At 48.9% G+C, this 21,657-nt stretch overlaps 6 protein-coding genes across 7 annotated transcripts; 3 read left to right on the forward strand and 3 right to left on the reverse strand.

The window, feature by feature from the left end:
* Positions 1-750: 750 nt before the first annotated feature.
* FOXG_04285 (uncharacterized protein) lies at positions 751-3,110 on the reverse strand. Its single transcript, XM_018382258.1, has one exon. The coding sequence runs from the start codon at positions 2,832-2,834 to the stop codon at positions 1,677-1,679; it is 1,158 nt and encodes a 385-aa protein (XP_018238934.1). The 5' UTR covers positions 2,835-3,110; the 3' UTR covers positions 751-1,676.
* Positions 3,111-3,446: 336 nt separating this feature from the next.
* On the reverse strand, positions 3,447-7,418 carry FOXG_04286 (uncharacterized protein). Of its 2 annotated transcripts, XM_018382260.1 has the most exons (2): positions 3,772-7,418; positions 3,447-3,713 (listed from the first exon to the last, which is right to left on the reverse strand). In XM_018382260.1, the coding sequence occupies exon 1, from the start codon at positions 6,851-6,853 to the stop codon at positions 5,000-5,002; it is 1,854 nt and encodes a 617-aa protein (XP_018238936.1). In that variant the 5' UTR covers positions 6,854-7,418; the 3' UTR covers positions 3,447-3,713; positions 3,772-4,999. The 2 variants fall into 2 exon arrangements, with proteins under 2 accessions (XP_018238936.1, XP_018238935.1); XM_018382259.1 differs by having other exon boundaries at positions 3,447-7,418.
* A 551-nt stretch (positions 7,419-7,969) lies between these two features.
* Positions 7,970-8,880, forward strand: FOXG_18783 (uncharacterized protein). Its single transcript, XM_018398927.1, has 2 exons — positions 7,970-8,251; positions 8,300-8,880. The coding sequence occupies exon 2, from the start codon at positions 8,320-8,322 to the stop codon at positions 8,644-8,646; it is 327 nt and encodes a 108-aa protein (XP_018238937.1). The 5' UTR covers positions 7,970-8,251; positions 8,300-8,319; the 3' UTR covers positions 8,647-8,880.
* Positions 8,881-9,141: 261 nt separating this feature from the next.
* Positions 9,142-10,339, forward strand: FOXG_18784 (uncharacterized protein). Its single transcript, XM_018398928.1, has one exon. The coding sequence runs from the start codon at positions 9,901-9,903 to the stop codon at positions 10,243-10,245; it is 345 nt and encodes a 114-aa protein (XP_018238938.1). The 5' UTR covers positions 9,142-9,900; the 3' UTR covers positions 10,246-10,339.
* Positions 10,340-12,730: 2,391 nt separating this feature from the next.
* Positions 12,731-14,082, reverse strand: FOXG_04287 (uncharacterized protein). The gene has a single exon (XM_018382261.1). It carries the CDS (start codon positions 13,931-13,933, stop codon positions 13,037-13,039), a length of 897 nt encoding a protein of 298 aa, XP_018238939.1. The 5' UTR covers positions 13,934-14,082; the 3' UTR covers positions 12,731-13,036.
* A 3,449-nt stretch (positions 14,083-17,531) lies between these two features.
* On the forward strand, positions 17,532-20,270 carry FOXG_04288 (uncharacterized protein). Its single transcript, XM_018382262.1, has 2 exons — positions 17,532-18,708; positions 18,758-20,270. The coding sequence occupies exon 2, from the start codon at positions 19,132-19,134 to the stop codon at positions 19,921-19,923; it is 792 nt and encodes a 263-aa protein (XP_018238940.1). The 5' UTR covers positions 17,532-18,708; positions 18,758-19,131; the 3' UTR covers positions 19,924-20,270.
* Positions 20,271-21,657: the final 1,387 nt, after the last annotated feature.

The raw sequence follows: 21,657 nt of genomic DNA on the forward strand, positions 1-21,657 counted from the left end.
TGAGGATTCAGTTGAAGATCTAATTTCCTTAATATTGATGAACGGGGAATTTGAAAACCCCCGAAAGAAAGGTGATGATGAACTTGAGGAGGATGGGGAATGAGGCCAAAAAGATTTGGTGGTGATGGTGAAAGAAGAGAATGACGAAGTCGGGGGAGGGAGAGAACGAGAGAGGCCGAGGCGCCTTTGTGTGAGGTGGTTGGCTGTTGGTGTTAGAGGATTGGATCAAATGTGGAGGATGGATAAGCCTACAACACAATACGGGCCTAACTAGATTTTAGCCCACGCGATATCGCCACTCGAACGCAAACTGCGGACTATCAGTAAATCAAAAGTTGCGAGATGATTCTTTAAAGAGTTCTTTTAGAGAGACACTGACTTAACACCAGCTTCTTAACGACAAGCTTCTCTATACAGAGCGAACAATTGTCTCTAGCACTGACAAAACACTATCGTCATAAGCCCATTGAAGCAGACAGTGGACGTTACCAGTGACCTCCTGGTGGGGTGACCTCTACCACTTCCCGACGGGGCACCCGCAGGGGGATCACCTTCAGTGAGAAGCCTAAAGAGGGGCCCAAGGGTCGACGGAAGCAGCGGGAGCGGGCTGATGGGACATGACAACGCTTGCATCGTGTTAGCGCGGATCACCACTTTACAATGCATAGCACTAACACTCAGCATGGGGCCTCATGTATCCCAAGGCTGAACCAGAACCATCATCAGTCAATGGAATCTCAAAGTGGCTGATGAACCTGGACCTGGAACCTTGTCAGACCAGGACAGGAACCAAAAGAAGCGAAGCGAATCGAAATGCGACGCTGATGACGACGTTGAGAGTTTTGTTACTCACTTTACGATATCGTATCTGTGACGTGAGCAGTAAGAGACCTAATCACCTAATAATCACTCACTCACTCATTCACAACAGCAGCAGTCTGCAGTCTCCAACATATCGCATAATACCAAGCAATGCAGATGCAGTTTTGTTTCGGCCCGGTGCCTGTACCCTCACAGCTAAGACGCCCCCAGGTTTCACATCCTCCATGGATCTTATTAGCGCCTTATCCGTCAAAACAACAGAGCATCTCAGCTCGTGTGCTATTTTGAGCCTTCGCGATACGCCTTGCGTCTACTAATTTCCATGAATTACACGTCAGCCAACGAATTGTCAAATCCTACAATCCTGACAATATTCTAATTAATATCCCAGGGATCTGAAACATGAGCTGCTTATGGAAGGTAGTAGCATGTTTAGGGAGACATGTGAGACATTGGACGATAGTTTCATTATTCGCCCTTTTTAGTCAAAGTAAACAAGTCGTTGCAAAGTGAAGATCATAACCTTGGTAACTATTATGGCTGAAACCTTCACAGTTTAATGCCCCAAGTACCTCGACATTAATGATGCGCCTAATTATATCTACACATTCACGACCATAACTTCATTTTCATACAAGCCAGAGCATCGTGTTTATTCAATGCATTGCCTATCTCATAATCTAACAATCTCAGCATATCAATTCATGTCCGTGAGAAACCGTTACCATGCCTATTTACATTAACGTTATACATCTACATGCACGCAGTGAACCCAACCCAAACCCAAAGTAAGAAAATCGCATTTTACCTTATAGCCCATTCAAGACTTTCATCATACCCATATCACGTCAACCTTAACACTCCTCTCCTCGTCCTCGTCGATATTCCCTCTGCGCTCTTCGTGCCCGTCTCTCCTCCCTTGCCCTCTCCCTCTCAAGCTCCCTTAGCTCAGGCATCGGGTGGTGATAACTCTTGGTACCCAGATCGCCACTATCGTCTGTGGTACGAGTCACCTGCGATCCATCGAGAAGACTCTCACTGACCTGGCTGTCGGCGCGGGTGTAGCTCTCGGCACGTTGGTAGCTGAAATCACGACGGGCTGCTCGGCCAGCTTCACGAAGACGACGGGCCTCGGCGCGCATGCGCTCTGCCTCACGGTTCTCACGACGATCAGCGGTGGAGTAGACCTTGCGGATGCCGCCCTTGGACTTGGTAGGTGTGGTTGTAGGAGTGGTCTGACGGTCAGAAAGAAGGTTTGTTGAGACGTTAGATTCGGTGCCGGGGTTGGTAGAGCCGTCCCACTCGGAGCCTTCACTCTCCTTGTTCAGTCCGCCGACGCGGGCAGGTCTTTCATGGCGATAGCTGCGGAGTTCCTTCTTGGCTGCAAGTTCGGCTTCCTCGTCTTCAACACCTGCTTCGCCAACGTGACGGCTAGTCTTCTTGCCCTTCTTCGCACGTTCACGGTCTCGCTTTTCCTGCTTGCGGCGTCGCTTCTCACGTGCACCAATGTCGCTTGCTCCAGCTGTGATACCAGTAAGTGTTGTGCTCTCTGTGACTACAGTCGTGTTGTCATCGTCCACGTCTTTGTATACACTACCACCACCGAGGTTTGTTGGTCGGGTTGCGTTAGAGAGAATAGTGCCGTTAGGCCCGGTGCGTCGAAGAACCGTAGATTTGTAGTCATCCCAATCTGTTTCCTTGAATTGGAAGCCACCGTTCTTTGCCCAGAAGAAGAACCAGATACCGGTACACACGAACACCACACCGATCAGGGCAAAAAGGAAGAAGAAACCGGCATTGCTGATGTCGTGAGGGTCGAACGAGCCTGATTCAGGTTCGACCGATGGTTTGTGTCTATCGTTCTTGTCGTCGTCTTTATTCTCTCGAGCTAGTAGCACTTTACTGCCCTCCAACAAGTGTTCCGAGAGTGTGGAAAAGGCCTCGGCAGCACGAGGGGCGTGCTGTGTGAGTGAAGACGCACTGCGCAATGAGCGGATGATAGCGGGCGCCATGATGGAATGAAGTAGAATGAAGAGGTCTCAGTCGAGCGAGTATGGATATGTGCAAGCTAGGCTCAGGGTGCTGTAGCCCAGCCGAGCTCAATCGTAAATAAGACCAAGCAGTTGACGTGAGTATTCTTGATATATCAATCGAATGAGTGTGGTAAGTAATGGCTATCGTTAGATGAGTCGTGGAGTGTTGATTATGGAAATAGTGTTATTTTTGAGATAAGGAGAAAGAAATAATGGAGAGAGAAAGAGTGTTGCGTGGCTCAAGCTGGGCGATGGTGCTTGGTTAACCCAGAAACGAGGCCTGTAAAGTGCGTGGCTGGGATGCGCAACGGGTGGTTGGGCAGCTTCAACGTGCGCGTCACAAATTCTTACAACGTTCTCGAAGCTTGACAAAAGGATAAAAATAAGGTAATGATGTTGGAGGATATCAAATCAGAGCTCGAACTATTTCCTTGTAAAGTTTACATCAGGTTCAACCGCTTTTTTTGACCTCCTCATCACCAGAATCCAGCCACAATCTTCAAATGACGTCGAAAGTAAACAACACTGGACTGCTGACCAGGCAACCTCGCACAGAAAGCCCATTTAGTCATCAACCAATGACAGCTGTCCACGACTTTGATGCTCCAGATTTGTAACGCACACGCCCCCCTTCAAGTTTTATTCGTGCATCTTGGGAATGGGACTGACGAGCTCTATTTTAGCCCGCATAAAAAGAAGATTCTAGGCAGTAGCGCCGGCCTTTGTGAGACAGCTATTGTCCTACCAAAGATTTGCATTAAGCAATTGTGATACTTCGAACCATCTTGTTCAAGTTTGACATCGGAATGCCACTAGGCTACATATTTGAGACCTGGCGGACCATGTCTGATTCTACCCCTGAGACAGCGTCAGCAACTGCACTGCTCACGTTTGCATGAATATCTTGGGCGCTTACACCGGATGAAAGCTGTTCTGGAGCGGTTAATCTACACATACAACAGATCGCCAGTTTCTTATGCACAAACTCAGACACCTGAGACAGGAGAAAAAGGGATAGCTAGCAACATGTTCCCAGTGTTATGCCATGGTTCAAACTCAATCATATCCACCCAGTCATTGCCTTGTTACTCTCTGAGTCTCTCCATCCCCAAACGATATCTTCCGTTTCAACCAAAATCCTTCATCTCTGTTCAGCCCACTCACAATCAATCTGCCACCCTTTCTCCACAATGATCAGCCGAAGATCTTGTCACAGTTCACCAGTTAATGTCTCGGAACAAGTAGAATAGAGAAGCCAAACATGCATGTCATGCTGGTTGTAACATAAGATTATTCTCTGCCGGGCAGCAGGTAGAGGCGCGAACCTCGTTTGCCCGTACAATCTATCGTTCTGATGACAAGGGTCCAATGGTAGTTCCAGCCAAGTCTCAAGTTCCTCCTCTTACACTATGCTCAACAATGCAATACACAAGCCATATCCATAACCGTCTCTCATGCAGCTTCCCACAGGGATTTCTTGCTGATCAGATCGCAGCAAGAAGGGGTGCAGAAAAATAATGGGAAATTGTCTAGTCCCAGTCCAATCAAGGCCAGTCCTCCTGAACATGAATCTACACCCTTTAGGTAGCAACGACCATGCATCGGAAAAAGACACTTCGGTTCAAAGCCACCACAAGGTAAGACATCTGTTCATTGAGGACGTACTGGTGCCCTTCCACTACCCATCCAAACTCCAAAACAACCCATCTGGGCGTACATGATTTCTGAATAAAAAAAAAGTTGAGCTTTCAGTAAGCGCTGTTGGTACTGGTACCTCGAGATGGTAGAACCGGGCTGGTAACTCAGCTGAACCATCAACTGGATGCTTCCACCATCACCGCTTTTTGGGTATCAACTTTCTGCCACGAAGCCAACGGGAGGGTTTGACCCAAGAATACAAGCATCAAGATAGGAGCTGAGTGTATAAATTCAACTCTGAGCTCAAGACCGCAGCTTGAATGTAATCAAAACGTCCACCGAAATGCTCATCGATGGCCAAGATTCAAGATTATAGGCGAAACGCTGCCCATCCCGTAGACATTTGTATGCAGGAAATAAGAAAGAAGAAATAGATATAGTTCAAAAAACAAAAATGCAAAAACGCGCTGATCATCAACTTTGTCATCTCTCATAAGAAAAAATCATCAGTAAATGTAGTCGTCCATGGCAAAGGACGGATCATATGGTGCATGGTTTCCAGAATATCCACGGTGATGCGAGTCAGAACGACTGGGAGTGTGTGGTCGGTAAGGGAGAGCCTTCTGTTCAACTCGGCTGCGGACATCTTCAAGCTGGTAGTAACTGCTAGCGCGGTCGCTGCCAACTCTAGAGCTGCCGGTAGGTCTTGAAAATGTGATCTCGCCTCCATCACCGCACTCAATCTCAGCACCCGACACTCGCACGACGGCCGAGCCTGACACTTTGATCGTGACATTGTCAGTATCGCTTGAAGAAGAACGGGTGAGACCAGTGGTGTTGCTTCGCTTATATTCGCTATCATCATGGCTGCCGCTGCTTCGACTGCTCCCGCCGCCAAGCCGAGGGTTGCTAGCTTTGCGTAGGGTTTCAGCGGTCAATGGCATGGCGGGACCGCCATTGATGTCGTCTTGGTATCGCATGGCGTCCAGGTATTTATCCTCATCCAAACTGACACCTCCACCACCAAGTGAGCGATCTTCGTAGTAGGAATCTCGTCGAGTTCGGGCAGGCACAATGTCGATTCCACGCTGTTCATATGCAACGGAGCCTCGTCGAGTGCGAGCAGGCACAAGATCAGCACCATGGTGCTCATAAGCGACAGAACTGCGTCGAGTACGGGCCAAAGCTGTACGACGATCGAAATTGGCCTCGGGAGAGTCCGCAAAAAGACCGGGACTGTCGTTGTATTCTTCATCTTCATAGCCTTGGTCAACAAACCCAACACGGCTACGACTCGAAGGCGGTGGCCGCGAGGGAGTCCTTGTCTTTTGCCTTGTCAATGACTGAGGAGGGGGGCGGAATGGAGTGGTTGGAGGAGGCATTGCAGACTTGGGCCGTGGGATGCTGTCAGGAGGAGGCATACGCCGGCGATCCTCGTCATTCTGTTGAGGCCTCTTGGAACGAGAGGCACGTCTAATGAGACGGGGATCAGGCTGTTCCTCCTCCTCAAAGTCATCCTGAGGATACCCAACGTTGGATGGGGAAGGTTGCTGTTGACGGAAACCCATGGATGAGGCTGGCCGCTCAAAACGGTTCCTGAGGTGGGCGCTGGCCTGCTGCGAAGGCATATCAAAGAACCCAGGTGTTCCAGCACCTGGGCCGGGCGAAGGCGGAACGCCGACCACTGAGGGAGACTGTCCTCCAGGGAAGTAAGGTGGCGGCGGGAATGATCCGACGGGGAAAGAAGGTTGAGAAGCTTGGGCATGGTGCCAGCCAGCATTGGAAATTGGAGGAGCGGTTTGTCCTGGGTAATAGCTATGAGGTCGAGTCTGAGCACGGGGGCGCATGCCAGAGACGGCAGGCTGCTGGACACCATAACACGAGGGATCCTCGACACGACCTCGGCGATATTGTTGAACAACAGGCTCAGTCTTGGTGTGGGTGAGGGATGTTGGGCGAGGTCTTCTCACAGGCTTGGGCTCACGTTCCTTGGGTGGTTTGGCTTCGGCTCGGACCCTCCGTTGTTGCTGCTCAGCAGCTTCCTTCTGCTTGCGCTCTTTACGACGTCGATCTTTATCTCGCTGTTCACGAGCTTCACGTTCATAGTCTCGGCGGGGGCGCTCTTCCCTACGAGGGGGCTCTTCATCGGAGAGCCCTTCACTGGGAGGAGAAACCTGTCGCCGGCTGGAATATCGCCTGGTTTCACCGCGAGACTTTCCTGTGTTGGGGCGTTCCTTGGGTGGACTGGCGGGACCGGGAGCTTCAGAAACAGCATAGCGACGGGTGGATTGGATGCCCTCGAGGACAGAGCTGCCTGAATCCTCCTCGGCATCCTCGACGTAGCAGACGTGGTTGGACATGGTGTAGTTAGAAGATCGGAGAAACTTGAGAGCGAATTCGGCTCCAAGAAGAGTCAATTCGAAGAGGGGGTTCGACGGGATCGAACAGGGACCACGCTAGGTGGGACGGCACAGTTGGTGGATGAGATCGCAACTCCAGGCGGTGAGAGCGCCGGTGGCGTTGGTGGTGACGGTATTTGCGATCGCGAACGGAATGCTTTAACGTCCCCTTTCGTGAAACCTAACAAGCGACATGTGAAGGAAGTCGAATTCGTTGACCAAGACAGCTGCAGCCGAAAAAAGTCGTGAGTAAAATGTCGCTGGTGAGTTGGATACAGAAGGCGGTGACGATAGTGGCATAAACCAGGGCGCTTTCGATGGAGACGCTAGTAGCGACGGATATGTAATGTTCGATGCTTGGTAGATGCTGATGCTATAATGTTGTTCGAGGTGAATATAATGCTCGACTGGAAGCGAAAGCAGAGCGAGGAATCGAAGAAATATGTTTGTTTTAAAAAGACAATGTATCAAACTGTCATAGGAGAAAGACAAGACAAGAAGGAGGGGAGGAGGGGGGAGAAGCGATGGGCATGGATGGACAGGATGGTCTGTTTTTAATAAAAGTGCCCAGGTGGTGGTAATTTCAGGGCCTAGGGGGGTTCAGCATTTTCTGAAGCAGAGAGTGGGGGGGCGTGCAGGTAATCAGATCCATCTGTTACCGGTAGTGTTAGTGGTAATGCAGCACTATTACCGCCCAGGGCGGACACGCAGCCACAGGCCGTTGTGGCCGTTGACGTTTTGATAGAATGAGCCAACGATGAGAGGCTATTTCATTCAAGCCCAACGAGTAGTCATGTAAACAACAAGAATTAGATCATGCCATGGAAGATTCGATACCTCGAGCTTAAAGTAATAGAAAACTCTACACAATTGATAGAGAAGAGGAGGGGAATGAGAAAGAATGAGAAAGCGCATGAGTGTGGATGGGCGTGTAAGTAAACCCACCTCAAGGTGCGACTCTAGAGGAAGCAAGGGAGATTCTCGTCAAAAAGGGAGGGGGTGGTTCTACTACCACGGGACGATGGACGATCAATCAAGCGACTCAACGCTGGAGCCAGCACAGCAATGGAACTGCACACTGCAGTCAGTCAAATCAAATCAAATCAACCACGTCAAGTCACTGAGAGCAATGACGAAGGCACTGACACAAAAGCAGAGCAAGACGCAGATAGAGATTGGTTGTCGTTTGTTTTTACTCGTTCGTTTACCCAAAATATCTTGATTCATCAGCACCAGAAAAGTCAGCCAGTGAGACAGACACTCACTCAGTCGCTCACTCACTCGATCCTCGTTCATCCAGCAACGGATCACTACGTGCACTATTATTAACACAGCAGCCACAAACATAGACATCCGTCGGTTCGTTCATGCTTCCCGCCTCTTGCTTCCCGACTCATGTACGGATAGTGAATGTCAATGACTCCTGAATGCGCTGTATCGTATTCGTCAGCATCTCTGTCTCTCATCATGGACACTTCAGAGGTGGCAGGGGAGCCTTGAGGGTCTCTCGCTCCGGCCCGCCTCACTCAATGCGTTGGCAGTTGGCATTTTCTCCTGCTCAGCTAAGCAACATAGTTGCACCAGATTTCCTTCTTTCACTCCAAATTCCCGTCTACCATTCCCTCCTGAATATTGGAAACTCAAAATACCATAGAAAACAGTCATGCCAGAAATTGAAGAGGTGGGGGTGGCTACTGTACTCAAACCAGGGTCCTCACTCTTGCTGTGTTGTGCTTTGCTGGTCGTGGTTCTGAATGGAATGGATTATGGAGCCATCCCGTTCACGGCCACCAACAAGCAAGCGAGCTGGATGATGGAGTTTTCACTAAGCTTCGAGTCACTTTCAAAACTATGCTGGGGTATGCCTGTAATGATTCAACGGCCAAAACAATTGTCAGTCGATATGGTCTTTTAGATGGAAACTCTCTTCTTTCTTGCCTCGTCGACTACTCTTAGCCGTTTATATGGTCACGATATCGAAACTACAAGCGCATTATCGATGATGGCTAAAGGTAACTAGCCACCGAGCCCCAAGTTCTGGCTCATTTTCACCGACTTCAGCCATCAATTCAGACCGATCCATGTCAGGATTACAAATGGACCCTGGCAATTCATTGAATTGTCATGTGAGTTGTTCCAAATTGTGAGACATTCGCGATGCAAAACACCAGCAAACAGTCGCTAAGCCATATAAACATTCATCCATATAAACCACAAGTGAGGCGGTTAATCACTGGCTCGCTGTCGATAAAAGCTGCTAGACGCTTTCGAATCCCGAATCCTTGCGACCCAGCAACCCGACCCAGCCCTCTGCGCCGCCGAGAATGGATCTGATCTGTCGACACGACCCCAGATGGTGCCCTGAAAGCCCGCATTTGAGGGATTGTTGAGAGACTTTCTGGCGGGTCTGGGTGTTATCTTACAGGGAATGCCTTTGTATGACTGGCGCCAGTCGCAAGCAGTCAGGCCCAACTGTGGATCTTGTTCAGAGCCTTTGATCCAACGATTCTTTTCGAATCTTCCTCGCCTTCTCTGTCTGCCAGTCACGAACGATATCCGGTGCCAAAACCCGCATTGCACACCTGAACGAGGCTGATGGCACACCCCTCCCAGATGAAGAAGAGAAGGATTGTGGCTCACTCTTGAGGAATTGTGGTTTCTTACCAGTGAACAGAACTGCTTCGAATACTGCACTCAGCACTGCAACGGCTATGTTGAGATAAACCGCGGCTGACTACAGAATTTGCTCCGTCCAAACCTCGAGGAAACAAGAAGAAGCGTAACAGGTTTGTTCGCCGTTAGATGGACCGTTCCCGATAAGCGACAAGTAAATGACAGGCCCGAATCTCAACCGCTCTTCTAGGCAGATCGGGCTTGTGCACCCATGGCACAAGGGCTTGACGAGGTAGGACAAGATACACAGAGTAGGATAGCCATGCGGAACTCGCCAAACGGCTGTGCCTCTGAGAAATCAATCATGATTATTGAACCTCGTACAGAGCTTAGAGATGCCCAATTACCCTCAAGAGGGGCGTAAAACGCCATCACGATTCTCCGTTGATGTGCCTCAAGCCGCCTCCGTCGATCTACGCCTCCACCAAAGTGCCGTGTTTAGCCCGCCCCCGAGGCCTTCTTCACCTTCGTGCCTAACTGGGCGTAGACCTTTGCCCAAGCTGGCTCAATTCCCTTGCTCGGGTACCAACAATGAACCCGATCTACACCAAGTTAATGCCAGACGTGAGTGCAGCGCGGGGTACACGTGGGATATCGAAGCACCGCTGTTAAACCTGGTCGTGACAAGCTGTCTGCCATCCATGTCTGGGACTTGTGACTGGCTGTCGCGATTGAGTTGAGGCTCCGGGCTCGGCCGTCTAAGTTTTGAGGTTATTGTAAAGTTGACTCATAGCAGGAGCAAGAATGTGTTTCGTTTACTTGCGACAGTGCCTCTTTCCATTTCTCTGCGATTCCTCCTCAGAAGGCAAAAAATTGCTCAAGTGTGCTGTCACTTATTTCAACGCGCTTGCGGCGCTGACGTTTCTATTTGACAGGTGTAATGGATAGATAGCTTTGCCGCAATGACCATCCATGCTTGGTGCTTGCACGGGCCTGGTGCCCAACCTCCAGCGGCCATATACAGTGGCCTCGGAGTCTTTCCATGACCAAGTTCGGGTGGTTAGTCCCGCACTCGGCGATGCTGCCGCCAGTTCATGCCCTGTTAATTTCTGGCGATCCGGCCCAGCCTCCGTTCAAGCATCGTGTCGCACGATTCGTCACGGCATGAATACGTGTCCAACACAGTTTCCTGTCCGGCTTGGAATTTGGTGGGTCTACTTCCGAGCCCGGAGCGAGTGACTCCACTCTCTCCGGCTTCACCTCCTTGTCCCTCCGCGCCCAGACCGGAGATTGGCCTCCGCTTTCTCCGTCCTACCACCGACGAACAACAAGCACAGTATCGCTTCTAAACATGTCATGTGAGTTGTTTTTGTTTCATACTCAAACCTAGATTCGGACGGGCGCTTCCGAGAACAACAATACATACAATTGTAACTATGTCGTCGTTTGAACTGTGCCCGGTTGCCAAGCAGCCAGCGCTCTTGAGCAACTTGCATGGAGTAATTCTGATACTGTACTGAGTCGGTGACATCCTCATCAGCTGACCTCTATGAGTCGCAATCGAGGATGAACACGCTGCTACTTCTTATTCGATCTACTCATCCAATAATCGACATCTGTTGTCCCTGTCCACGCCCCTGCACGGGCATCACCTTTGCACCTTCTAACCTCAAGTTACCTTTTTGCTTTGCACATTCGCCCACCAACTTTCCACGTCGATGTCTCGGATGTTAAACCAAGATGCAATATTCGGTCAACTCGAGGTTGTTGATTGGCTTCGTGTCTGCTTATACATGCCACGCTGACAGTTTGTGTTTCCCAAGATCTCTGGGACTGTTACGAGCTCGCTGCTGTGTTGCCCTCGCTCTATCTTGACAGGCACGAAGACGATTGAACATCTCCAGTTTGTGAATTGCCGGGTTCGCAGCTGCTGCTCGCTAAGCCAGACGGGGACACCTTTCAGCCGGGGTTCTCTCGGATGGCTTGCCTTGGCTTTCAGATTGTGTGGGGATAGGCTAGACGTGCATCCAAGGCATTGACGCAGCTCTACAGGGCTGTCAGCCGGCATGATTAGTTCACGATTCCAGCCATTCACTGAGGTTATGTCTAATCATGTGTGGTTACCATCAAAATATGCGTTTATGAATGCGGCTCCCGGTGGCCAGTTGAGACAGTTCTATACAGATCAAGTTGAAACAATTTGACAGGCAACATATCGTGAATCTCAAGACATCTCGTACACCGATGGCTACCAATTCTCCCTTCTCTCAATGAGTCAGACTAGTTCTGAACTACAGTGGGTAGTGCAACTATATTAGTCTTGTTCTTATGGATGACAAGCATAATTGCAACCATCAAAGGCACAAGCATCCGGTACTAGACCGCGGCCAGGTCTTCCTAGTATTGTATTCCTGGGGCCGCGTATAACGGCTCGCCTTGAATATCTTCAAGAACACGCTTGAGACAACAATAGCTCCTTTCGGTTGCCCATGGCTGCATGAAATCACAAGTTGCATAGCACCGCTTGAAGATCAGTGGAGGCGACCGCTCCTTTGTCAAATCTACTATTTTCGACCTGTGATCAAGTTTACACCCTCAGAGAACGACGGTATCTATCGTGTCCCCGAACTCAACCGTCGGTGCTGCTAACCACCACAACGAGAAGTTGGAGAGCGCCCCAAACCCTCTTCTCCTCCACCATCTTTCACACACCGCTTTTTGCGTTTTGCCCCTCATTGCGTCCAAACATGGGGACCATATTCTTTTTTGCCGAGCAGAGCCTCATCTTCCGAAGATTCCCATCTCGGACATGGCTCATTGGCATGGTGTCTCGCCCAGGCAGCCAGCCACGGTTACGTTGTTTTGTCGTTGATAGGTCAGTTTCCGGCGTTCGGCCAAGAATATGTAAGTATGCGATAGCGAGATGCTTATTACTCGCCGAGTTGCTATCTATGCTTGGTGATGATCAACACAGTGATATCTATGGTTATGCATGTTTCCCGTTCTGCTAGCTTGCATGGCACCTGCGGTTGAAAGGATCAACGTGAGAACGGGTAGCTACCCCATCGTATCAGATGCAGTCGATGCAGTGACTCTACGATCGATGGCGTGGGATTCGAAAGGCAGTGCTCAATCTCGTCATACATGGAGAGCGAGTTGCATACTCACTGTGGCTGTTGACGGACTTGTATGGCCGCTAGAGCCTTGATGTGCAAAGATAACAGTCGAGGGTTCTTCATCCGGCTATCAGTAATCAGATATGTTTCAAGTGTCTGTCAAATATCAAACTACAACGTGGGGCAAGTCTTATTGTATGAGTATTCTAAAGGCCACGACAACGGTGTTCAAATAATGTCTCTGCTGTCTTGCTGGCATGTATGCAGTGAAGCCAGCGCCACAGCATCCTCATTAAACATACATGCACCATAATTGAGGTATTTAGCTATTGACAATCTGTACTTGCCTGAAGAAGCATATGTCAACTTATCACAGACTGCACTCACGTTGGGCACAGTACAACCCTGTGCCCGATCAAACCACAATGTCCAGGTCTGACACGACAGGTCGGTGATCAGAAACACGAACGCCATCATCAAACCCATTCGCTAGAACCCCAAAAGTCTTGACATGAGCTGTTCTCGGCTCTTGGATGAACAAGAAGTCGATACGCGAGGGTTGCCACCCCTCCCCGAAGCTCGTGTACGTAGTTTCGTTGCCGTAGTGTTTATGCTTGGGCACCAGGTCCGACACGTCAGAGATGCCTGACCCAGACGCCGTGATGGTCTTGTACGCGCCATCCTCGGGCTCGCTGTTGAAGTCGCCGCCGATGAGCACGGCCGATGCCTTCTTGTCGCCTGCTTGGCCCCATTCTTTGGCGAACTTGATGAGGAGCTCGGCACTGTGCTGACGGGCCTTGACGCCGATGTGGTCGAAATGTGTGCTGAATACTACGACGCGGGTACCTGTGACTCGGTGTTCGAATTCTCCCATTGTGACGATTCGGTTCAGGACTGCATCCCAACCGCGAGAGGGCTTCTCAGGTGTCTTGCTCAGCCATCGGACCTCCTTCCGTACGTTCTTCCATACATCGTTGCGATAGAAAATAGGAGAAAACTCTCCGTCCTCGGGTTTCTCTCCACGTCCACGGCCAATGTGTTTCCAATGAGAGCCCAGATCCTCCTGGATCTCGTTGACTTGGTGGTTGAGACATTCCTGGAGGCAAATGAAGGGGCTCTCATGACCGGCGGTGACGAAGTTCAATTGATTGATGAGCTTAGGCCGACGCACGTCCCAGGGTTTCTCATTATGTTCGCGATTGTTTGTTGCGTAGCGAACGTTGAAGGTGAGGATGCGCAGAGGCATTCTCTGGTGCTTGGCGAGGACTTCCATTCTCAGAGATGCGGTCGAGGGGATGTCGAGTTGAGTCATTGTGGGGTTTACAGTGGTGATATTGGAGGCTTATTAAGAAGTGATCTTCGGTCAAAAACCGAGGGAAAGATAGGTAATATCTAGGAGTTTTAGGCTTGGGAGGACAAAGATGAAGCTGTCGCGATACTGAATGTTTACCACGAGCGTCGTAAGTCGGGTCCGAGCGGACCTATCCAATGAGGTCATCACGTGGGGATACATGCTGCGATAGGCATGGCGTCTATTTACCCCAGATTTGATGCCGCAGGGGTCCTCAGCCACCAACTCTTCTGTCTCTGATATTAAGCTTGGTGCATTGATGTTTTCAAATCATGACCATACTCTTGCCTTTTTTTTTTTTTTTTATATAAAGGTTCACCTAATTCTTCTTCGAATTGCGACCTTGCAGCAGCCAATACCTCTGTTTTCTGTGGCTAAATGGGACTTGCTAATGAAGATGGGAGGAATGCACTCCCTAAAAGGAAAATCATCAAGTGCTCTAAGGGTCTACAATTACTAGAGTTTTAGCATGTCCGGCCCCCTCGAATATCACGGACAATTCGGCGTGAGTCATCGTAAATCGGACAATATGCGAGTGTTGCTCGGGGAGCATGGGGCTGTCGTTGTTCCCCATTATGTATATTTGGTTGTTCTCGTATAGCTTGTGTCAAAATTCAAGGGTATCGCCATAATGTCATAGTAATACTGTAACATTTAATCAGGCACTCTAAATATTGGATCCTCATTGCACTTAACCTCGATGTCAAATACGTGGAAGGAACGGCGATTGGTGTACGAATCATGGCCGATGTTACAAAAGCTACCTTCGTGCAAAAGGTTTGTAAAGGCTTCTCGAATAATACTTATTTCCTTGCATAGGAAGTAATTTATGTCAGGGGAAGAAGTTACCTTGTAAGGCTAGCCCTGTCAAATAGATCATGGGTAGCATCACTATCATGTTTATTGTGTCCTGTGATTTGCTATTAGACATGTCTACTTCATAAGGCGCATACAATATTCAGTACTATGACTTCTTTAATGGCCTATTCTTGTCTATTGTTAGTCGATGCGGTGGAATTTTTCGTATGGTCCAGCGTTATGTGGTTCAAAGCGCAAAGTTGGATTTAACAGGCATCCATACATGAATGACACTTTCAAAATCTACCACTTCGATAGATATTCAATATCTATTAACGATGTCCTCTTGGAAGGCACGCAGATCTGTCTATAACTATTAAATAGGACTTGCGATAACCACGCAAGCTCAATGACCTGCCGTTGTCTTGAAGATCCCCACCCTATACCAACCTCGTGGGCTTTGGCTTTTGTCGCGGTCATGGCACCGGAACTCTACGACAACATCTTCACCATTTATTATAATACTAGGATCACTGAATGTGTATTGATTCGGTACCTATAGCCTTTCCTTTCATTTCCTTTCCTTTCGTTGTGAATGATGCAATTGCGAAAATGCCCATGACATTACACCTGTCCTCACTCGCGTCCCACACAACTCGTATTACCGAAGGAGACAAACATCATTATCTAAGCTCGAGTCATGATTTTGCGTTGTTCTATGCATGATAATTACTGACTTGCATAAATTGTTATTTTCTTCGCTCTTCAGGTTACAGTAATGATGGATGCCATGCTCCCCCACTCTACAGTTCGAATAGCCCGACATGTCAGAATAGCTATTGTTCAATAGTTCAAACTCTCATGCCACATGATTAACATGGAATTGGATGTCTTGTTGAACTAATTCATGCATATTTACAAAGGTGGCGTATAGACTTTCTGACGATGATCAATCATTGACCCTTAGTTTGCTCCGTCTCGGCACGGCGAAACGCCATCTTTCGATGGGCACTCATTCACGGATTCTTAGCTTCACATACAGAGCTCACTTCGCGGTTGATTCATTCGAAGCAAACTGCAATCGGAGACAAGCTATAAGAAACCGTCTCTTTGCTTGGAGAAACTCAAGGATAGCAGTTATGGGTGGCTCTTACATGCAAGGGTTAGAGATTCCACTCACAATGCGCAATGCTGTCGAATAGGCGTTTAGGCGTTCACAGAAGCAAATGTCTGTGATATGTCAAGCTACCACACCAAATCAATCGCACTACGGACAATATCGTAGTATCTATGCTTGAGTTTAGCCTTGTGAAGCAGAATTGAATCTTAAGGCGCAAAAGCTGATGCAGTAGGGCCAAGTCTTCAAATCTTCCAACTTGCGATCCAATTTCAGTTACCATCCATACAGAGAATACTAGGTGTACGCCATTCTCGTATACAAGCAGCACTCGGTTGAGATCTATCACTAAAATTGTCATGAGTGGCTCGTTCAGGAATCATCGGAGCCAGCGTCACCGGAGGTTTATCTCCCACCATCACTAAAGAGCTGTCAATTGAGACCTAATGCCAGTCAAAGTACCGTATTAAATGTTCACGTCATAGTAAGCGCCAAAGAAATGCTACATCGTTTGACGGGTAATGTCATAAACATTAGCCCAAGGCAACCTACTGCTTAGAAACTCATCCTTCGCCTACGATATCTCTTGTTTCGAGATAAGAGTTGCTTTGTATATCACATTCAGAGTCTGAATTCCTATGGAAATGGTCCATAGTCTGAAGCCTTTACTTACATATTGAAGAACATGTCGCTATAATAGACGAATTCCGGTCAGAGTCAGCCGTGTCGTCACAAGGACCTGCAAGCTTATCTTCGCTCATGACATAGTTCAAAGGGTGACCAGTCATAATTGATTGACCCTGGTAATAAATCAACTGCGGCTGAGGTTGAAGTGTGGCCTCCGAGAAATAGTGGATCATAACCCGGAGGGTCGCCGGGTCTAGACCCATAATTGCGGCCCGTGGCCGGGGTCTTCAACCAGAAAAGGCATATTCTTCGGTGGGTGGGCGTTTCAACTATTGCTTCTAGTCAAAGTTTACTTGCAAACATGTTTTGAATTAGTTACGGGATGCATCGACGCCGTTTAATGCCCACTCAAATCCAAGTCTAACGAGAACAGACAAGGTCCCGTCTTGTCATGCACGGCTGAACTTTAAGTGATGATTCATGGCTTGATACCATGTGGTCTCAAACTGAAGCATTTACACGATAATAGCGGCCAAGTTTTGTAATGCTTCGAGGTGAATAGTGGGAGATAACCTCTTATCGCCGCGTGTTTCTCAGCTTGTAAGTAAAAAAACGCGGGTCTAGGCCTGTTGGTGGCTGGGGGGGCCATGGGTGTGGTGATCATAAGACCAGGGAGGACCACCAGATTAGATCAAAGCAGGATTGAACATTGGAGAATCTGGGGGAGGCTAGAGAAGCTAGAGAGGCTGGTTGGACTTTTGCTGATGGGGCAATTAGAAAGCCATCTTTTCTTTTCGAGGCAGCCAACAGAGGACAGGCGCCCGCTCACCACACCCATTTCTCATTTATGGCATCTCCGGACTTGCGTACTAATCCACGTAATCGTTGATGATCGTCGCAAGGGTCCAACATCAACATGGGGGAAATGCCCGCAACTTGTTGCTGTAATTATTGATAACTTGAATCAATAGAGGCGGCCCTCGTTTTTGACTCATCACTCTCACTTCACAACCACGTATTACTCAACTCCGTCCTTGGCCGAAACACCCCGTGGCTAAGACTTGCGACCCTCCAGTTCACGACGCCCAGCTTTCAACTTGATTGCCCTGCAAGTCCATGGAAAAGTTGGCAGTAAAACAGTAGAAAGCCCCGCGTGCTTGACACCCGACTCAAGCGTGATGGCCCAAATATGGAGTCTTTGCGGATACGCTATCCAAGCTGCAAGGCACCATGCACAACAGACAGGTCCGGATGGCCTCAGTGCGATCGATCTTGCAGGAAATGCCCGATCGTGAATTTGAATCATTGTTAGTTCCTGAGGAGTTCAGCATGACTCCCTCGCCGTAGTCCAGTAAGGCCGGTGGAGCTGAGAGACGTGAAGGCACAGTCAGATGAGATGAAATGGCCTTGTTGGTGGTGTCGACCATGTCTCACTTGATATAGCATTCTCCGGAGAGTGTCACCGACCCCGCGACCGAGTTTGTCAAGGAAATACCATCGCAAATGTCCATGACCAAGCCAACCTCCATGTCCATGTGAGCGAATGAGATGCCATAATTCAAGCCGACTATGGAGGCATCTCACCATCTTTTTTGTTTCTGTCGATCACTGCAGATCGAGTTGGCTGCCCTTTTATGGTTTTTACTGGCGGCTGCAGCGCTAGACTGTGGACCCTATGTGCATTTGAACCTGTTTATCACTACCAAACTCGAGCCCGTGGCATCCAATATTGTAGCCCAAAGAGCTGATTTATCGTCAGCCACCAACTTCTCTCAGCTCGTTTCTCTTGATTATCAACCCGCTAACTCAACCCATGACTTCCATTTTCAGACCCGGCGCCTCCCGATTATCCTATCGACGGGCCGCGTGGCGTCGTGCGCGCGCGACTCTACAGTTTCGTATTCATCTTGGCTGAATAGCTTCACGTGCGAAGATAGGCAGCCCCGCCTATTGGAGGCCGATGACCACCCATAGTGCTCGGAGTCCTCTGCCTACCACTCACAAGGCCCTCGGGGCTTACCAGAATTCCATGATATGACTGGGAGTTGGACCGTTTTTGGAGATACAGCCCTGCTTTGGGTGTGGATTCTTGCAGCCCTCTCTTTCTTGGCCCTATTTCGATGCCTTGAAAGGTACCGCACGGCTGATGCCTGTGTCTCAGATAGTGTGTGTGCAGTAGGCTATGAATTGGAATGTGAGCTCGTGGGGAGGCTTGTATATCTGGCTGACTGACTAGTATATAGTTGAGGCGTGCTCGCCCGTTCATTGTAATGCCTCTCTGAGTCCTATACCGCCGGCCTTCTTCGTGTTCTGTTCAGTCCTCTCACACAAAGTACAAAGGAACTCTTCTGCCTGCGGTGAGTGACTCCAAAGGGTCTTCCATGGAAAAGACGTCAGGGCATCCACTTCTCAGCCTTAAGACAACCGGTCTTTGTTTCGCCTGGTTCATACCTGTTTTTAACACCAAATCGCGGTGAAGCTTTCTAGCACCCACCCACTTCACTTACAAAGAGGTCCCTGCATACATATATACCTCGCAGGCCTCAGTAGACCCTTTGAGCAAATCAACTTTACTTTACTTTACTCAACTCGAAATTCATTCTTACGAATCTCCACTATGCCGACCGAGTCTGAGATGCGGTCTCGTCGAGACTCTTGGCCACCTACCCAGATGCGCCTCAAGCCTACCATCTCTACCAAGAACCGACCACTTCCATCTCTTGATGATATCGATGATGATCCTCTTACCTACTTTCTTACACCGGCTCCTCTTCTTGACGACGATGATATGGATGACGTCTTGCTAGACTTTGATGCGGGTATTGAGGATGCCAGTTCTCCTCGACCATCTGTCCGCAGTGTAAGTCCATCAACACTCGATGGACTACGCAAGCCTGGTCTGCGTCCCATGTCACCTGATACCAGCTCTGAGATCTCAGAGTCCAACAATGAGGATGATTATGATGACGATGATGAGGACTATGTCAGCTTCTCGCCCAGCAAGCACGGAGGACTCCTCTCTCTTAGGGATCTCTTTGCCAATAGCCGACCAGCAGTCCGACCCAAGAGCCCTGCTTTCAACCAGTCGACCAACAACTCTCTCCTCTCGCCTACGGCCCTCTCAAGCAGCCCAAAGCTACGTGGCCGATCTAGGGGACGTGGGCGCCACGGAGCCAGCTCCCGAGGACACTCAGCAACACGCCGCCCAGGACAACTATGGCGGGAGCCAAGCCCCGATGTGTGGTCTATTGAGGAGGAGACCGAGGAGGAGATGATGAGTGAGGTTGGAAGCAGTGTTGGTGCTCACAGTGACACCAGCGATGATGAGGCTGAGAGTGAGAGGCGAAAGGGGAAGAAGGCCAAGTCGAACAAGAAGGTTCGCTTCGTCTTGCCTGCTCAGGAAGTCTAAGGGAGGATGGATGGACACTGCATAATTCGGCGTTCAGGTCTGCGTCTCTTTCGTATTCATTTCTTAAAGCATCACTGGAGGTTGCATCTGCATAGGTGGCGTTGGCTAGCATGGTGGGAGTGGTGGATCAAGAGTAATGACTGGTCCAAGGAGGATACCTATTTGTCTGGCTTGCATTTATCGGATGCATTCATTGGAGGAATATTGAAGCTGGGACACATAGCTGGCTGGCATTTTGCATATCATAGTTACATTTCTTCAGGAGCAATCCGCTTTCGATACCTATTTGGATTTGGAGGATTTTGCGATAAATTGACTTTAGTTTGAACAATCGGTTTACCTTGTGGTTTCTATGATGCTACAGTGACTCGTGATACAGAGCGTCCGATCTTTTGAGACAGAGACCGGTGATCAACAGTACCTTAGCCATGCTGGCCTCGTGACTTTACTGCTGATTGCGTTGCCTTGGAAGACTAAGGACATAGCCCTTTGAAAGAGTCACCAGGTACAACACTAAAGAAAATAGTATGCTCAGACAGAATAACAAGGACAGTCAGTAGCACGTAAAGTCAAATTGAAAACCAATACCAGGAACTTCCCTTGTCCTCCCTTGAGACCTAGGTAGGTAGTGATTACAAAGGGGTCGAAGCATCTGGGGCCAACCTCCAAGACACTGTGCTCGAAAAGATGCTTTTGATACCCCTTCTACCAAAAGACTTGCGTACGAAGGTTTTCTTGAGGGTTGCTCGCTACAAGTGGGTAGGTAGTACTCTCTTTAAGTGAGATCCTTGCCCCTCAGAGCAATCTGAACGTGGCAGACTGCTAGTATTCCTCGATTCAGATACCGAACCAATTTAGCCATATCAAAAGGCCATGCGAAGTAGGTTAAGGCAAACTTCTACGTTTCCAAGGCCGTTGAGACAATACATTCAAGTATTCACTCCGTTTTGGCATTAATAGTCGATGATAATCTCGCAAAGAATCTCGGCACTGTGGAATATATGGACCAGGACTCAACTCGGCCCTTAGGCATGATTCGACTGAATGTGCCCTTTACTGGTCATGCAGCTGATACAGCCTGGGTCTCGAAAAGATAATATGAATATGATATTAATGTGCTTCCTGACAGGTATGCGGGGATCCCGAGATTCATTCCTTTTTGCGAAATTGATCATGTCGCTTCATACAACGTGATCATCTTACACACAAATACGTAGATTATTCGCTGGCATTTAAACATGCCTTCTATGGAGGTGTCAACATATTAGCATACTACAAAAGTAATTTTTAATGTCAATTTAAATTAATCTATACGTTTTCGACGCAATTCTTGCCCCAATTGCATTCGTTACAGGGTAAGTATTCCAAGGCCCTTAGCGAAAGAACAGAACCTGGCTATTGCATGATAAAGTTATCCACGCCTCTCGGGCTCGTATAGCTTGGCCCTTCAGTTTAGGGGATAGGAAATAGCAACTTAGACAGTCTTGGAGTTGACTAAGCCAACTTCTAGACCAGGTTCTTGGGACAATAACTGTCTATGGAAGCTGAAAATCATCGACAAGGTATGCGGGAACGTGAGCGTTGAGATCTCGGCAGGGTATTCCGGCGCCACGATTCCATAGAGTTCCAGGGTCAATCATGAAACATCAATCGTTGATACCGAATATTGCGGGTCGATAAAAAGCGGTATATGAGGGTACTTGGCAAACAATAAAGGCTCATGCTCTTCGCTTG

Source organism: Fusarium oxysporum, chromosome 4 (assembly GCF_000149955.1).
Source record: "Fusarium oxysporum f. sp. lycopersici 4287 chromosome 4, whole genome shotgun sequence".
NCBI lineage: Eukaryota > Fungi > Ascomycota > Sordariomycetes > Hypocreales > Nectriaceae > Fusarium > Fusarium oxysporum.

Coding starts and splice junctions, on each gene's coding strand:
- FOXG_04285 (XM_018382258.1), bottom strand. CDS start 2,834: ATGGCGCCCGCTATCATCCGCTCATTGCGCAGTGCGTCTTCACTCACA.
- FOXG_04286 (XM_018382260.1), bottom strand. CDS start 6,853: ATGTCCAACCACGTCTGCTACGTCGAGGATGCCGAGGAGGATTCAGGC.
- FOXG_18783 (XM_018398927.1), top strand. CDS start 8,320: ATGCGCTGTATCGTATTCGTCAGCATCTCTGTCTCTCATCATGGACAC.
- FOXG_18784 (XM_018398928.1), top strand. CDS start 9,901: ATGCCCAATTACCCTCAAGAGGGGCGTAAAACGCCATCACGATTCTCC.
- FOXG_04287 (XM_018382261.1), bottom strand. CDS start 13,933: ATGACTCAACTCGACATCCCCTCGACCGCATCTCTGAGAATGGAAGTC.
- FOXG_04288 (XM_018382262.1), top strand. CDS start 19,132: ATGCCGACCGAGTCTGAGATGCGGTCTCGTCGAGACTCTTGGCCACCT.